The sequence below is a fragment of the Phaethon aethereus genome (assembly GCF_964289735.1).
Source record: "Phaethon aethereus genome assembly, chromosome: 11".
NCBI classification, from domain to species: Eukaryota; Metazoa; Chordata; class Aves; order Phaethontiformes; family Phaethontidae; genus Phaethon; species Phaethon aethereus.
The window spans coordinates 15,817,086-15,835,352 of NC_138587.1; the positions used below are offsets into that span (position 1 = coordinate 15,817,086).

General features: G+C 36.2%; 1 protein-coding gene across 1 annotated transcript in view; it reads right to left on the minus strand.

Moving 5' to 3' along the window:
• Nucleotides 1-18,267, minus strand: part of CACNA2D3 (calcium voltage-gated channel auxiliary subunit alpha2delta 3) — a gene marked incomplete at its 5' end in the record, with an annotated part of 467,841 nt that overhangs the window by 92,146 nt on the left and 357,428 nt on the right. Inside the window, 10 exons of the mRNA XM_082004801.1 lie at nucleotides 24-104; nucleotides 671-792; nucleotides 2,112-2,207; nucleotides 3,842-3,935; nucleotides 4,727-4,848; nucleotides 4,997-5,042; nucleotides 6,891-6,958; nucleotides 8,879-8,940; nucleotides 9,176-9,247; nucleotides 15,344-15,427. Coding sequence (XP_081860927.1) covers nucleotides 24-104; nucleotides 671-792; nucleotides 2,112-2,207; nucleotides 3,842-3,935; nucleotides 4,727-4,848; nucleotides 4,997-5,042; nucleotides 6,891-6,958; nucleotides 8,879-8,940; nucleotides 9,176-9,247; nucleotides 15,344-15,427 — 847 coding nt within the window. The remainder of the gene's footprint in view (nucleotides 1-23; nucleotides 105-670; nucleotides 793-2,111; nucleotides 2,208-3,841; nucleotides 3,936-4,726; nucleotides 4,849-4,996; nucleotides 5,043-6,890; nucleotides 6,959-8,878; nucleotides 8,941-9,175; nucleotides 9,248-15,343; nucleotides 15,428-18,267) is intronic.

Here is an 18,267-nt window from a genome sequence, read left to right on the forward strand (position 1 = left end):
TAAATAAGCTACAACAATTTTACCTGCAACAACTGGAGATTTTCTGTCGTCCAAAAGTTGAATAGCAGTACTGGCTGTCACTACGTTGCTTTTGTTTGCGGTTTCTGCATGGTATATTAAGAAAAAAAAAATCAAATTGAAATAACATATTGCAGAATGAAGAAATTTAGCTTTTCCCCCCTGGTTTGAAATAACAGACCATGTGGATTTAGCATTCAGAAAATAAGACAGCCAGCATCATGTTCTATGTATGCACAGAACATACAGGCACTGCCATTTCAAAATTCCCCAACAAGAAGCTTAAAACACTGAAATGTGCAATCAGTTTTTGCCTTCTCAGCTAAAAGAGGCAACAAAAGCAACAACTGGTAGGGCTTCTCATTAATGTGGACACTTGCTCTGTTGGACTTGTCATGCTTAAAATACTAGGCTGTAACTTCAACCTGTGCAAATATTAAATGAAAACTGTTACAACCACATCTTGGGGTTTCACTTGGAGCCCTGTGAAAGATGCACCTGGTCAAAGGACCAGTAAATTAGCTGCAAATGTCAATGCATATTTTAGATTAACATTTGAGATTAGCTGCAGAGCCCACTCGGTACTGACATACTTGTAATCCTTTCAGCATCACATATGGCTCAGCATTTAGAGAATGAGAAAATTATAGACCTGTACTAAATGGGATTGAATAGACAAAGCTCCCAGGTATTTGTTCAGCAGCTCTTCTGTACCAGAGTGGAAAATGGTCAGCATTAAAAATGTTCTCCTTATCTTCAGCTGTCAGGAAATCTCTTGAGAAAGAAGACAGAAAGAAAATACTTGTTGTTTGTTGAATGGCACACAATAGTTTCTAGCGTTGAAAGACAAGAAAAAACAAAATGTAATCTTTTGGGAAAGAAAGTGGTTTTGGACAATTTTTCTAATACATTTGTTCAACAGAAGGGTTAACTTTAGTCCCTAATAATTATTTGTGACACATTTGCAACTGCTTTTGTTGTGAAGGATGGAAAAAGTACTAAAAACCCCATAGTACCTCTAAGTACCACTAAAAACATTTGTACTGATATGTACAAATAAAAATGCTTAGTCTAAAAAGCCTTTTTCTCTCAGCACAATGAAAGAACTGTGAACTGTGCACAGTGGAAAAGGCACTGGAGATTTGGTAGTTTGTTGCCACTGGCATTCACACTTAAGTAATGAAAAAAAAAAAAAAAAGCAATTTAACAGCTTACTTTCCAAATAATATGTGAGGGGTGGTAGTGGACAGCTACATACTTTATTCTTCCATAATCTCATGGAATGTTGACAGAAGAAAGTTTGTGTCGGTGAAAAGGGCAAGTACGGTCTCCACACTACTGTTCCGGTCTGCTGTCTGGCAGTAACAAATTGCAGTGCTCTTGATCTCACCTGTCAGGCTACTCACCGCAACAATATTTTGTGGTCAAATAAGCACCATACAATTTTATATTCAACAAACTTAGTTTATCATAAACATCAAGTGCAGATTTTCTTTTGCATGGATAATGCATATAGATTTGCCTGACACTATCAAACTGCTGCCTGAAAAAGTCATTAATTATGGGACATTATTTTATTAGCTCTCCATTTTAAGAGACCTGTACCTCCACTACATTACTTCTTCGCCAACCAAAATAGGAAACTCTTGAATGATGAGATCTTCTGATTACTCTTTCACCCATTCCACTTCTGGCTTTATTTCAACATCAAAGAATTTTGTACAACAATGATGCAAAACCCCTGAAAAAGCCTACAGATATTTGCTTTTAGATGGGAGACTAACAAAAAAATTCATCTACAGATGTAGCATATTCATAATTCTGCTCTGAAGAATAAAGATGTGAGGCTAACTCCAAGGGAATTGCAGGGGGAAGTAAATGTATGGGCTACAGGTATAAAATAGCTCATTGTTCCAAGTGCTCCAGTTGAAAAAAGAATCTAAAGGATCCTATAAAAATCTTTCTAACTTGTTCTATGTATTTCAGTGCATCAGCGTAAAACCCTGGAAGAAACAGTAGATGAGCTTCCTAAAAATAAACATTTTTTTTTCTTCTTTTCTCACATGGCTGCCAAGCATAGCGTTGTTACTTACTGATTAGTAAGCTGTTCCGGACCCACAAACAGGTTGATACGAGATAGTCCAGTCCGTGTTCCAAGGAAGGCAACTTCCACTCCCTTGTCAGAGTTTCTGAAATAGAGCAGAACACAGGCAAAGATAATGTTTCCAGACAGTAAACAGATAAAGCTGCATTACTGGTCATAGAAAGTACAAGTGTACATATTTTTGAGAAAGATGTAAGTATAGCTCCCTTATTTATTTATTTCTAAATGTTGCTTTTTAGCTTAAAGTCATGTGTGTTTTCAAAAACATACAATGTAGAAATGCTATTTAGACCAAGAGTCACTAAAAAGTCAAAGACCACATTTGGTAGGATTTCTGGGGGTGGAATATAAGGAAGCCATAGAATAAAAAGGTGTGGTATAGCTATATACCACTATTTAATAACCACTGGTAACCAGTGATTCAAGACAGGCAGGGATTCCAGATCTTGCTCCCAGTCCAATCAATATTTCTGTGGTACACCTAGGCTTCAGGTCATCGGTGTGACTGTTGCTTAAGCAAGCAAAAACCAAGCTAGACTTAAAAAGGCTAGTTCAGAGTAAAACGTAGCTGCCATCAGGATAAGCTTTAGCCTCTAGACCTTAGGAAAAAAATGTGGCGGGTACCTCAGGCTGAATTCTGTTGCTGCATTGTTATTACTGCCACGCTAGCTACTTTAAAACTAGTTCTCATATGACTACTAATTTCAGTGATATTACCACAGAACAGGGACCACAGTCTTAGCCATCTTGCCGTCTCATACTTCATTCCTCAATAAATGAATATGAAAGGGGATCAAAAGTCTCCCGCTAGCATCTCTTCGCAGCTGTCTTCCTGGTGTTTACGGGATTTACGGGATCTGTTATTTCATTGTGTAGGAGGATTCCAAGAAACCTTATGCCTCTATATTAATCCATCAATGTCTAGAGTATATTAGCATGCAACAATTTCCTATCTTTATCTTCTGTGAGGAGACTGGATAATTCTTAGTTTGATGAATCAGATTTTACCACATTGATTTTATTTATTCAGTATGAGTGTGTGCTTTAAAAATGGTTCAAATCTAGGAAAATCTAATTGGGATAATCTCCAGAATTGCCCTTCAACCACAGTATTTCATGTGAACTGCTAATCTTAACACCTGTTTTCTCTAATATATCTAACATCTGGTTACTTAACACATTAGTACATCGTAACATAAATGAATTAAGTAAACGATATAAGCTCTAAAAAGGACCAGCTAAACTCCTGATTATTAGGAACCTAGATCCCAGTTTGTTCTGGAAAACAAACAAAACATAAACAACAAAAAAAGGATTAAAGACATTATTTGTTTTACCAGTGCAAGTTTTTCTACATAAAATTTGTTCTGAGACCAATTACCAATTCCATCAACTATTTGGTAAATTTTGCATTAAATTTCTCAAGTACTCTAAACTGTTTATGAGAAATACTCAGGACTCTAAATTGTATTTAGTATATAATTTCATTAGTTATATTGTGAAAACTGGGTAACCTTACAATTAATCATCATCATTATGTACACTGCAACATAGACACTTAACGCTGAACTCAGAATTGTTGGTATTTAGGATCAAATGGTTAATATAATATTTTCATGCATATCGGGATTTTTTACCAGTATTCTACCAGCTCACCTACATAACTATTAAAAATTCACCCATGACTGACACACAATGACTGACACAAAGCTTGCTTACTCTGATTTATTTAATGCTAGACTGGTCCAATAAGCTTCAATTGGTGCACTCACAACTGCATCAAACAGAACTTCCTGGATCAATTCTTTATCACCTATTATGATATATTAAAATCAGTAAACATTTGTGCATACAGAGAGAATTTCTTTCAGATGACTAGAGCAATAATTTTTTTTACACTGTACTATATTTTATCTGTGATATAAATTCAAACTTTTTGCACTATTAAGCATTTACTATGTAATATTACATGTTATTTTGTTATTTTTTTATTACATACACAGTGCAATTTTTCATATATCATTTCATTGTACTAACAACAACTTTAGATTAAAAACCAAAAAATGATTCTCCACTTCATGTAACACATTCATGTACGTATTATCTAATGCTTGTATTTGCACATGACATAAGGTTAAAACAATTAGGTCTACTAACAGTCACAACAGCTCTATATTTCTGCAAATACACAAAATAAGCACAATTTTTTTTATTCTGCTTTGCATTTCAGAAATGCTAATTGCAAACACATTCTCACTAAAATACTCATGAAATATCCGGCATATTCTTTAGAGGCATGATCCAAGGATTTATTCAGACCAATCCTGTTCAACTTATAAAACCAGATGGAGCAATAATATCGCACAGTATACACACCATCTGAGCAGAAACTTGAACGTTTGCTTCAGGCATACTGTTTACTGTGAAAGTCAGAAATTTGTATCATCAATATCTTTACTGATACACTGGAAAAATCTCAAAACCAAATGAAATTCCAAAGTGACATCAGCCAAGCAATCCAATCTCTAATTTATCACTGGTTAAACTAAGTAGCTTTGTAGAATGTTCAGTACAACAGTTTTTAGCTGAGGTAAAGCCTACTACATGCATATTTAACAAAATACTTGCATTGGAGCAATGGCTCTTTTCCTGTGAGGTAGCGTCTAATTGCTTCTAACTGAGTCATTTGACGGTGTTCCGGATGTAAGTCAGTGTTGCAATAGGACCTATGTTTGTCAAAACATTAAAATGTTAATATGCATAAGCATGATCTCTCTTTGTCTTTGAACATACAGAATTGGGCTCAGCAATCACGAACAATATGAAACCAAGAAGGGTAACAGGCACCAATTTCAGACTTTGTTTAAGGCTTACCATTCATCTGCTAAAGATACATCAGGGTGTTCTAAATCATGTAAACCTGTAACAGGAATAATAATGCATTATTTAGGGAGCAGACTGGGTAACAGATATTTACACACACTCCATAACATAAACCCTTCCTTCTTGGAAAGTGCATTATTACGACAATGTAATAAATCACTGTAAACTATGTTCAAATATGCTTTAGGATCTAACAAACCGGCAAAAGCCAACTAAATCAGATCTAAAAACTGAAAAGGTTGGGAAAACATTTTTTGCACTGATATGTTTAACTCATACAAATTACGTGATATATTTGAAATTTAGAAGAAAACTTGAGCAAAGAGAATACACAATGGTAAAAGACTCCTATTCATAGTCCCTTGTTCTATTTGGCTAGTAAAGTTCTTTATGCTAAAATACATACTTCTCATTTCATGAAACTTATTCTCTTTCTCTTTAAAAAAAAAAAAACAAAAAAACCCACCCCAAAAAACCCCAAACCTTTAAAAAGAACAATTCCCTCAAAACCTAAGCACACAGCCCATGAACACAAACAGCACTTTACAGGATCGTTCAGAATAGGTTTATTGTACTACAGGTCATGCAAATGCTTGTAAATAAAAACTGTATCATTAGTTATACAGCACCATAAAAATGTACTTTGGCCATTTTAAAAACTCTTAAAACACTTATCAATAGACAATAAGCAAATAGGTTTCAGAAGGCAGGGTCTGGGGTTAAATCCTCTGAGTACATAGTAAACAATGACAGAGCTACAATGATTAAGGAAAGCAGGGAAGTCAAAACTAGAACTGTAATTATAGTCCTTGGAGAGGACAGTGAGGTGGAAGAGACAGAGAATCAGTGAGGGTAAGAGTGGGAGAAAAGGAACAGTTAGTTATGACTATGTTAACATTTCTGGTGTCGCATCTGGGAGGAAATATCAGACAGACTGGCTGAGATGTATGGCTGGATTAAAGAAAATAGGTAAGAGATATGTTGAAAACAGTTTGGAGAGTAAGCAGCTCCAAGTCTCCTGCTGTCCTCTCTTGATATCTAGATGTGTATTTGCTGTGCAAGCCACTCAAACTTTAAAGCATTTCTTTTTACATCTCTACTGGGTACTGGAACATATTAATGTCCCAAAATACAGCTGAGGAACAAACACCTGAAAAAATTAACTATCTTGTTTAACCTCACTGACAAAACAAGAAGCAGAATTGGAAATGGAGACTCAAGCATAAAATCAGAGAGCATTCCTCTATTGAAATATTTTTTGCTCAGCAGCTGCTAAAACTTGTCAACCCTCTCTTCATTCTTCTGAAATACCTCTGCTCTTCCTTCATCTTCAGGAACCTTTGTTTTTGATCTTATTGACAAATAACTTTATCACTACTCATAGTTGACTACTCCACTCATTTTAATTATGGACTTACCAAAAAGTAAAACCATAAAGAAAGAACAGTTCTTCTCCTGGTTACTTCTACTGTTACTATAAAATGCAAAATGCAAATCCCCGTAGACAATGCCCAAAGTAGTTATAGCTCTGAAAGAGTTCATAATGTATAGTCTGTGAACAAAAAAGCCATAGCCATTACAGTGCTCTCCGTGGTTACTTCATTCAGAAAACACTGCAAATAATTAACGTTGGACCCTGCCTGATTCTCTGGAACCTTGAGAGAGGGAGACGGAAGATGATCCCCATCTAAAGATGATTCATAAACGGTCTGACTATGCTTAATATAAATGAGGGAAAAAGTAGCATGAAGTAAAAGATTTTTAAAGGGGGGGGGTGGGGAATCTAATTCCCTTATGGAATCTGCAGACAAACATATAAGCTTTAGATCTACCAAATCAACAATAAAACTACTGTGTAAACAACATGAGAAGGTAGGTGTCTTACCTTCTTCTACAGTTACATTCCCTCTGAAGAAATATTTTCCATGTCCTCTAGAGAGAGCCACACCTAAACTGTGCAGAGAAATAAAGCAGACCTTGAAATCTGACAGACCAACAATAACCGACATTCAGAGCTATTTTAATTTCTAACATTTCCAGCTAGTGTACTATGATTAACTTTTTACAAACCCTCACTGATCATGTTTATTGTTCAACTAGCTGCTTCAATGTTGTTTCAGTTCTGATGTGCTTGCAACCATCAGCTGTGTTTATGTATGCTTAGAGGTGCAGTAAACCATTATTCTCCGGCAAACTAATAAACGAGCCCCTCTAAGCTCACTGCTGTTCACCCAGCATGAGAATTCTTCAGCTAAACCTTGAACATGCCCATGGCCTTACAATGAATGAGACAATTTTTTGTAAATCAGACTAAGCTGTTGAGAAACTACTCAAGTATGGGAATCAATGGAGCTACTGAGAGGAGAAGAATTTCATATGTGACAACAGCATCATGACTCCTCTCGGATTAATTTTTCTGTGACTTGTATTTTTAGCTAGCTTAACTTTTTTGTATCGACTTCAGGCTCATAAACTGTCAACAGTTAGGTACCCAGTTTTGGTTTGGTTTTTAGTCTACCATTTAAACCATTCAAGTTTAATGAACTGGCTGGGACATCCCATGCCTCTTCCTATCAAACCCATACACTGAATACCTTCTGGCATTCATTCATTCATTCAAGGGGATTACACTAGGCTAGGAACCCACCAGTAATCAGTACGACTGAAAACGCATGGGCTGATACTTTAAGCACACATAGAGGCACCAACTCCAAGAGTACACATGTTGCAGTCAACAGCTCAATCTGGAAATGGGCTGAACAGTAAACATCTTTGCCACTACAGAGTGTATTTTAATAAATGTTGTCCCTGCTGTATTCCTTAATCTGTAGTCCTACCCATCAAAACTAGATACAGACCATGCTGAAAAAGACAGGACAGTTTTCCTGCTATATTTCTGTCCTAAGAAACAGAACTTGCATTGCATGCATACATGTAGCCCCGTGTCTGCTTATTAAATGGTAAGAATGACAGTGCCACAGAAAAAAACCCAACACACCACAAAAAGACACCCAAAGAACAAAAACCTCACAAAATAAATTAAAAAAACCTGAGTTTTACTACTCACATGTGAATTTTAACAAGAATAAACACACACATTAGAGATCAAAGAAATGTGCCTATATTTTCTCTATGTGGAAATGTAAGTCAAGTTCTGTGAAATGGTTCCATTGAAGAAAATTTCAGTTGAGTATTGCACCTATCAGCCTCCTGTTTTAAGCATAAAGTACAGTTAGTATTCTTTTATTAACGGATTATTTCTAATTCAAATATGAGCATGTTTAAAGTGACTTCTTTCTTTTCTTGGGTTTTGGTTTGTTGTTTTTTTGGTTTTGTTGTTGGGTTGTTTGTTTTTGGGTTTTTTCCCCCTCTTAAGATACATGCCAAAATAACATGGCTGACTTACTCAGTTTTAGTTATACAAATACAGTTAGGTAGTTCAGAGAAACAAAATATCCAAACCTCAAATTGGAAGTGAAATACTATCTCATTTTACATTACATTTTTGTTATGGAGAAAAAAAATCAAAATGGAGTTCAATATGTAGTTACTTAAATGGATTATAGTATTTATAGCTCTCCAAGTACTTGCGAAAGCCTTTCGTTCAATGCAAACCTCAACTGAGTATTTTTTTAATGAAACGTAAGCCATGACAAACACTGTGAATTTGCCTGTGCGAGCTAGCACAAACTTTCCATCCCTGGAAAAGCTGAAGGAATGCTGGTAGGCTCCTTTTCCTTGCTATTTTCGGCATTGTCCAGGGATATTTCATTGTCAGCTTTTGCTGATGAGCTTTTAACGAGCTCACAAGCTCTGTACAAACGCAGATCCAATGAGTCTGATGAATTGTCCATTTATTATGGTCAGCTCTACCTGAATGGAGTACCCTTGATGTCTGTATAATAGTAGTCATTTGTCATCACCAATACCCGCTTCTAGATTCAGAACAAGAAAGTCAGAAAGGGAGGGGGGGGGAAAAGTTAGTTTACTAGAAGAAACGTATAAAAGATCAAGTGGTTAGTCACTGATAAAATTACAAGCAATGTTTACATTCAATGAGTGAAAAAAAAAACCACTGCAGTGAATCATCTTTATGGCAATCTTAACAATTGTTAATAAAATGAACTCCTTGTTTTATATTTAGTTGAAATACTATTTTATACATTGTACCCCTTTGTCCACTGTCTTCTTCACTTCCATGGAGAATTTCCCTGTTTTCCGATTCACCATTGCATTTCGGAGCTGAAATAAAGGACATGTGTGTCAATACCTTTATTTGCATTTTCTGTACTTCTTTCAACTCTGAGCTCTCTGGTACTCTCATTTGGTCCAAACAGTATTTAATTTTCTTCATTTTCAGTAGTTCTAGTACACGTTGAACAACCCCCTTACAGATTTTACTATTGACTGGATAGGCCAAGACTCCTGCCGCACAACTTTAGGCAAGTTGCTGAAGTACAGAAGACAGGAGGTCTCAGCATCAGTTCTTTGTGTAGTAATCTGGATGTTATGTGGGATGAAGAGTGTAATTGACCACTATTCTGGAGTTACTGTATAGGAAGATACGGACTAGGTTCCCAGCTGGATTTAGCTGAAGTTAGATCGGGGCTCAGGGTTTAAATACATCAACAACTACACATATAATACCACAGCAAAAAAGAGAAAACCCCACTTGCCCTACACTATTCATTCTGCTTCTGCTTGATCTCTACATTGGGCTGCATCCTAAACTAGCACCAGAAACCACATTCTAACTGCATCAGAAATTAGAACTAGCAAAATAATGACAGCCCGTTTGATCAGTAACCTGTTTCAATGGGAACACACAGCTGCAGTGCTCTGGGATTTCCTCCAGTTGTCCCTTGGTGTCCAGGAACCCCTTGCAAGGTAATAAATTTTATCTCTGTAATGGAAGCTCTAGGTCAGTCACAGATTTAAGAATTGGCCTGGACCTCTCCCTCTCAAAGTCATCCAAACGACTTTTAAAATCCCCTTCAAAAACAGGTTTCATTACTATATAAACCAAAAAAATCAAAGCAGCTAGCGAAAACAGAAAGTAAATTAGGCTTTATACACAATGATTTACCTGCTTGGTCTGCAAGTTAAACCTGTTACTTTTTAGATTACCACAAATACGGTTTTTCAGTAACTTTATTCTAGCCTCTACATGAGACACAGGCTCCCAAATCTGTGCTGCAAAGTCCCTTACCTGACACTTCTAAAAAGTCTTCCCTTAGCACCTATTTGCTCCCTAGGAAAGAGCCTTCCTCCCAGAAGACACCGCCTGACACAGCCTCTACCCTTAGGTGAATGTGCCAGGACGATGAAAAGAAGAGTTAAAACAAAAATCCGAACCCACAACTGTCCCCCAGGCCTGTAAGTCAAAATGACCTGCCGTGTCCCTAACAATGAGTCCACACTGCCCCGACGCAGCTGGTCTGACGGCGGGTTTCTGGGCTGAAACTGAAGATGACAAGACAGGTTTTTTGAGAAATCCTCAGCCTTAGTGTTTTGCATTTGACTATTTATCAGTTCAGGACTTTAGGGAAGAAATAAGAAAGTTACTGTTTAGCAGTTATACTATCCATTTGTGGAAGTATTTTATTTGAACGCTCTTAGATTTACAAATGGAAGCAGCGACTTCTTTTGCTTATATTTTTAATTAATGGCAGAGATGCAGAAAGTTTAAGGTGGTTGTTTCAGGGTATCTTCAATTACAAAGTGAAATGGCTATCTTTGAGGGACTTTCTGTGGTAAGAACCACCTACAAATCTTTAGCAGCTGTAATTTTCATTACAATAGGAAAATTCCACTATCACTAATCAATGCGCACTCACTCTTCAGGGATACTCAAAATGCAGAATAATATTGACAAAATGAGCATTTTTGTGTCTCTTCTATTGCTTATCTATCTGAACACAATTTTGGACACCGTGTTCTTACTGAATAAATATCTCCTGTTCTCCAGTACCTCATGCCAGATTGGGCAATTCAGTTCGATTTTAATGAAAAACTGTGAAGGTAGTCATATGAATGCACTCTGCAGGCTTTTTGAGTAAGTATGGAGTGAAAAGAGAATGACCAAATTTGCCAGTGAAATATCTGGTTTTATTCTCATGAACAAGTTGAGCATGGCTGACCTACCAAAAACTGCAAACTTTGCAGCTCTTTAAATTTAATTTTGGGGCATCTAGATTTGAATTAACAGTCTTACTCTTCTGTCAGTGAGTGTAAAAGAATAATTTTTAGCTGGAGGCATGTATAAAATAAAGCATATATTTTACTGTAGATTTTTTTAACAATACATAATAGGCAATTCTGGAAATATTTTCCCATTTTAAGTTTTGTGGTTTTGGACTTGGAGAGCTGGTCTTAATTAACCATCTACTTTCTAACCTTTACAGAACAGTTCCATTTATCTTTAACATGTTTTTCATTTTTCTATTGGTGCCTGCAGTTGTCTAAGACCCATTCCTCCCACAGGCCTCAGGCAAGTCATAGATTTACTAAAAGGGCCTCCAAACTCTCAGTAGTGTTTAAGATCAAGTCTGCATGTGGGATTTAGTGTTTTAGGTTTGTGTTTTTTTTTTTTTTTTTTTTTTTGATCGCTGTGATTACATTTCTTGGCTTTGTAATCTGGTTTCTCAGCTCTTCTGCAGTTTCATCTCCCTCCTCAAATGCCTAAAATAAGTATTGCCTCAGCTGGCTTCAAGCCCCAAAACATTCATTCATGGCCTTTTTTATTTGGAAAAAAATATTTCATTCAGCTAGAAATTATAATAAAAGAATTTTAAGAAGTGAGTTAATGAGAAAAAGGTTTCTGTCCAAATTGAAACTTCTTGTCTTCGGTACTGCGTATCCTAAACTTTGCTGGAAGACACTGTTAGTTTAATAAGCTGATGCTAACATTTCTATTTCTAATAAAATGCAGTAGCAGCAAGATAACAGGTACTGTTAACCTGGAAAATTAACTGTTGAATATATATTTACACTAACTGTATTTTATGGTGAAAAAAATTCTAACCTAGTTCTGCAACCTTTTCCTTACTGGATGACTAGAGGAAACCTATTTCTTCACCTCTTCAGAGTAATATGCATTATTACTCCTTCAACTAAATAGCTTCCAATCAATTGCTAACAACCCAGTTTCACTGCTATAGTATGAGATCATTCCATATTCTTGGAAAACTACGTAACCATTAATGTGGTAAAAAGTAAGAAAATGTCTTAATCAGCTTCCACATAAGTGTTTCATGGGAGAAAAATATACCAGTAGTAGTCTACATTATTAAAAGCAGCTACATGAATATACTAATTCTTTCCATCTACAGTTGAATAAACAATGCTTTACTACCCAAGTTTGGAAAAAATCAAGAACATCAGATCCAAGACCTTTGGTGAAGCAGCAGAGCCACATGTAGCTCTCAAGTCAATAAGTTACTTCACAAAGTTTTAAGTCTCCTACACAATCTTTACTATTTTCACTCAAAATTAGCAATGTTAAGGAATTGCCTATTACAAAAGATCAACAAAAATAACACACACTCATTGGAATTCTCACATCAGAAAAGTTGCAAGAAGAGGTGGATTTCATTATAATAATCTACAGAACTTCCTTCAAATTCCATTCTCATTCTAGCTTTAATGCCAATAATGACTCCGCCTGTAGCTCCAATATTCCTTTATTTCATATCTCCTCCCCTTTTATTCTTCTCTTAGTGTTTCTGACCATCAGCTCCTTGAAGGTCTTAGTAACATGGTATAAATGACTTACATATTATTTCACACAAACACAAAAACCCTGTAATGCTATACCAGGCTTACTTTTAAAAATAGCTGTAAAAATATTATTTGTTTGACATTGCATTTTTTCATATTTAGATATTTGCATGAAGGTCTCCACTTGCGTGTGGCATTGCTGAAGTATTAGGACAACATCTGGAATGTTAATACATTTTCCTACAATATTTAACCAGCAGTTTTTTCAGATAACACTTGGTCACTAATCATCAAACGGTGTATGTATAGGCTGTTTTACAAAACCTATCTATTGGGGGATTATTTATCAAAGAATGCCTGCTTATTCAGGCATGCACTCGTGAATTAAGAGCATTGATAGATAGGGATCATTCAAGGAAGTCACAACAACACGCCTGTATTATACATGAGTACTGAAAATTGTGTTTACTGCTGCTCCAAAGCTACAGTAGAATATCTAGGGTTTTTTCTATTATGTATTAAATATTTATCAAAACTAATTTAACTTATAATTTCTCTCTTTTACGTATTGGGCAATAGACCTGGATGTTTTCTACAAATGTAACGCTCAATTTATTCTATTTGTAATGTAGATCAACTTCTTTTCTCCTTCAAATGATTAAACAATTAGAAAGGCTGCTTGTTTATATGTTACAATCAAAAAAATTCTTTTAAACAAACATATTTTAGGTGAAAGGGAAAGAGTCAGATAAAATTATGTATGTATCTTTCATCAAAATGTGAAATAAAACTTTTTGCACCCTACGGATAGGCAAAACTCAATTTTTGCTCGAAATTTTCAGGAAAAGTGACAGAGCTTAGGGGTCTCAAACAAAGGAAATACTTAGAGCTGAATCTGAACTTTTTGCTTTCATGTGTATTTAGATATGTCGTGGATTAACCAGGACAAGACCAAATCTCAATTACAAATAAAACTTATTTTTCAATGTCATCGAAATAGTTCAACATTACATTAACTGAACCACTGAATTTCTACTAAGATATGATTGAAAATGAGGGATTAAACTGTAAAAATTAAGCAGAGAAAGTATTGGAAGAAATAAAAAGAAAAAAAACCCAAGAGAAATAATAAGAAAAAAATCATGAAGGTTTAAAAGCTGTACTTAACAACAGCAATAACATTTGAAAGGAGAGGAAATTTTAAGGCCACTTGCAGAGGAAATGGTTGCAGAAGGCTGCTACAGCATTTGAAAATCTAATGAGGAAGCCTTAAATAGTGTATGCATAGAAAACTGCACAAAGCTATAGAAGAAACATTAAAAAAAAGTTTGAGTGTGCACTCCAACACAAAACTTTACATAAGGAAGTAAGATGGCCTCGTAGGAGAGGATGAGGACAATCTATCACCTGATGAAACAGACATTGCTTAAAACAGAAATAAACTGTTTCACTATTCACAAAAGAGGTGGAGAGGGAGGAATGTAAGATATATATTTTGTAAGGGAGAAAGAAAATATAGACTTATGTCAGAACAGGGATCAAGAAATTAGTACATCTGAAGACTGACAAGACTCCAGGGGCAGTTGTACGTGATCCATCCCAGATTTTGGAAGGACATGACAAAGTAAATATAGGAACCTTCAGTGGATATATTCAAAACCTCCCTGGAAAAGTAGAGGTATGAGGGACTTGAGAGAAGCTAACACAGTACTGATATTTGAGAAGGGATTGAGGAGACATCTATGAAAAATACAGACAGGCAGTCGTGACTTTGGCAGTAAGGAAAAACTAAATTACAGGACAGAAAGGGGAACACCTGGAAAGTTACGATTTAATTAAGGACAGTCAGCATGGATTCACACAAACCGAATCATGCCTAACAAATCAGATTTATTGAGGAAGTAACAGAAAGACCAGGCAAAGGTTAAGCCATGGACATAAGGAAAGCTTTTGATACAGTACTGCAGAAAAGGCTAAGCCTGCTAGGTAAGAAAGAATAAGATAAAGAGTGAACTACAGAGTAGATGGAGCACTGAAAAATTAGTTTAACGGAAAGGATTGTGTGCATAACAGCTGACAGATACAGAACACATGCTTCTACAGCTACGCATATGTCTGAAATTAGGAGTTTGGAGTGAATCTATGCTCCGAACAGAGGTTAAAGAATCCAATTTTGTTTATTCGTCTGATGTTTTGGGATTTTGTACATTAAGGAAAACAGCTCTCATTACTTCCATTAAGGAAAGAGGGACCTCATGGAGAGAAGTTAAACTCATTCCTGAGTTTCAGCAGTTGTCTAGGCCAGCCCTAAAGAGGTATTCTATTCCCTTCTCTAGCACTATATTTGCTATCCAGCAAGAATACACAAGGGGATGCATGGAGAATGCAAGGGTTATGAGTTTTACCAAAGATACATAGAGTCTGTGTTTGCGGTATATGCATATAAGGAAGAATCAATACAAACCAGTTATAAAATTCTGAATTAAGTAAAAGGCACTATTGTCCTTCCCTTCTTGAGACCAGTCAGGTGGCCTCTCTAATGACTACTTAAACCGTTTCCAGGTACAGTAGTGAGACGCAACAATGTCTTCTGACAGGGTTTTAAAACACATCACTTACCACATCATCTCTGTCTTCCCACTCGACCTCAGAAAGATCCACACTACTGTAGTTGGGCTTTCTTCGTTTCTTCCCCTCTTCATACTGGCATAAAAAGGGTAAACTATTCATCACATCCTGGTTTATTTGCACAAAGGTTTTGTATCAGGAGACTTAAAAACTTTGCTGGATGCATGCTGATTGTATGCAATACACACAACAGCAGGTAGCTTAATTCATACAGAGTGCACCACATTGCTGCATTAGTGTCTGTGAACTAAAGCTCTATGCACATGATTATTTGCATGATCTCTTGCCATGATACAAAGCTTTTCTTGATGGACACACTGGGAAGTCAAACTCAACAGTTGTGCTTTCTCCCCATATGGAAAATACATGAGACCTTGATCTTGTAGTTTATGTTAAATGTCTCAAACTCGCTCTTTCAGCTGTACAGGAAGTTATATTTACTATAATCTTATCAACAAAATGTTTACCCATTTCTCTTCAAATAAGATAAGATGCAAGTCTTGGACGTATGCTGTTAACATTTGCCGACACTACATTTTATCTACAACTTCACAGGGGAAAAAGTAATATACTAATAATGATAATTTATAGGTTTTTATCACTAGCCACTGTTACACTGTAAATCGCACATTTAACAAAAACATTCTAGTGACAAATTGATTTGACACTGAGGTGTTTATGACGTAGGAAGTTCTGCCCTCTGCTGAACGTTCAAAATCACAGAGCCTACTAGTGCAAGAACAAAAACCTTGCTCGGTGGAGGAAGAAAAAAGTATTTAGGAAGATCTGTGAATGAAGAACCTAACTGATTAAGGAAAAATTATAAGAATATATTTGAAAAAAATTAGATTTGGGAGAACACAAGCATAATGTGAAATCTGGTCCTTTATCTTTTCTGATGTGTATAAGTGGGAGGGAAAACCACAAGTCTTTCTATGAAGTATGACATGAGATATTGGGATACTGTGAAAAATCCCCAAATTGTTTTGGTGACTCCCCAACAATAGCATCATAGAAGAATAGATGTACCTATAAGGCAGTATATACAGCTGATTCTCCTCCCTCAAGGCAGGACCAACTATACCGTAAACCAAACCTGTCAGTGCTTGAGACAGCCAATTCATCACTGGGGCCAGTGGTGCAGGAACTTTCAGTCACATTCTGCAGATTACAGAGAGACTAGAGAGGCCAAAGAAAAAACTTACTCTCTGAGCATTAAGAAGGTTATGCCCTTCCTGACTTTTTCCTCTCTAAATTAAAAGATTCTCATGTGAATCCTACAGTTGCTTTTGTAGACCACAGAATTTAAAAATAGGCATGACAAAATCTTCCTGAAGAACAGCAGACTTTTAAAAATATTGACTACTGGATCATAATCACAAAGAGATTTTGAGATATTGGTAGCACTGTAAAGTTTCTTCTAACACAGGCTTCACTGAGCCTCCTTAATTTTTGCTCATAATAACCTGCATACTCCATTATTTCTACAGATGATTCTTTTGGGAAACTTTGTGGGAAAAAATCCTGAACCAATCTTCATTCTTCTTTTGAATAACAAAAAATGCTAGCAACTCTGTTGGTGTAAGCCTTGGACTAAGTTCTCAGAATTCACGCAGATACAACTGAAGAGTACTTCCATGTGCTTTTCTTGCCCCTTTGCTAGAAGCCACCATTCTTGTAACTACAAGGTTATCTACTTCTGGGCTAATGCTATTCAACAGATGGGTAGAGAGACATAAAGAAATTCTGCTTTCAGCACATGTTTATACACTAGACTGTGAATTCAAGCAACTCAGTGCTACGATTAATTCTTGCTACATGACAGCTCCGATAGCCAAAGATATAACTATACCTAAGTACTGAAGTACAAAATTTGCAGCCAATATGGCTAAATCTCACAAGAATAAAATACGAGATGATAGCATCCAGTTTATTAGCAGGGCTTGATTTTTGTAGCTCTGTTTTGCAAGCCTTTCATTATGGCTGCAGCTATACCAATATTATCTTTAGTCTTTACAAGGAGTAACTATGTCTACTCTCTGTGGCTGCACCAATTAACCAAGCACGACTTTGATCTGATTTAGTCATTCTCCTATAGAAATGGTTACAGTCAGGCTCTGAAATACTGAGAGCTGAAAAGTGTTACATAGAAGTTAGCTGGGATCATTTGACTGGAGCAAACAGCTCCTGTACTGGTTCCAATGTTTAATTACATCCTTACTCACAGATGTTGAAGAGCTTCTGGGCTATACTGCATTCTCAGACACATGTGCAAGTCTTACTTATGACAATAGGAGTTGATCTTGTGTGTCTGACAGCAGAAATAGGCTTCAAACATAAGCAAACCATTTGCATCATACTGATGACGGTTTTTTAATTTATTTTAATAATGTAGATTCCACACCTTGCACTCAAAAAGCAAAAACAAAATCCAAAAGCAATCAAATGAAGAGCTGGAAAAAATCTTCAAAGTTCTGCAGCAAAGCCAGAATTGGAAGAATTCATGTCTTAAAAATTCAGATAAGCAGAAACAAAGCCAAAATCCCAATGCTCAAGCAAGGGTTAGGCTCTACAAGCACTCAAAGAAACGGAAAGTGCAGTTCTTAAAGACATTTAGGACAGGAACTAATGAAGTATTGAGATGCCTAACCTCATTCAGCTGTTGCACTTTAGGGGCTACTGTTTAATTACCTACACAGGAATTTGGTAAGTGAAGAGCAAATTCATGTTATAATTTAGAAAAGAATGGCACAGAAAAAAAAAAAACCAACTTCCAGCAACGTCAGGATACCAAAAAATAGCAGTTTTTTGTACATATGGGTAATTTTGCTTACAAATGTAATTTTCATGAAGATATTACCTTATTCCCAGCAGTAAATCTACACATCTTTATGCTTATGTAACTAGGGCCTAAA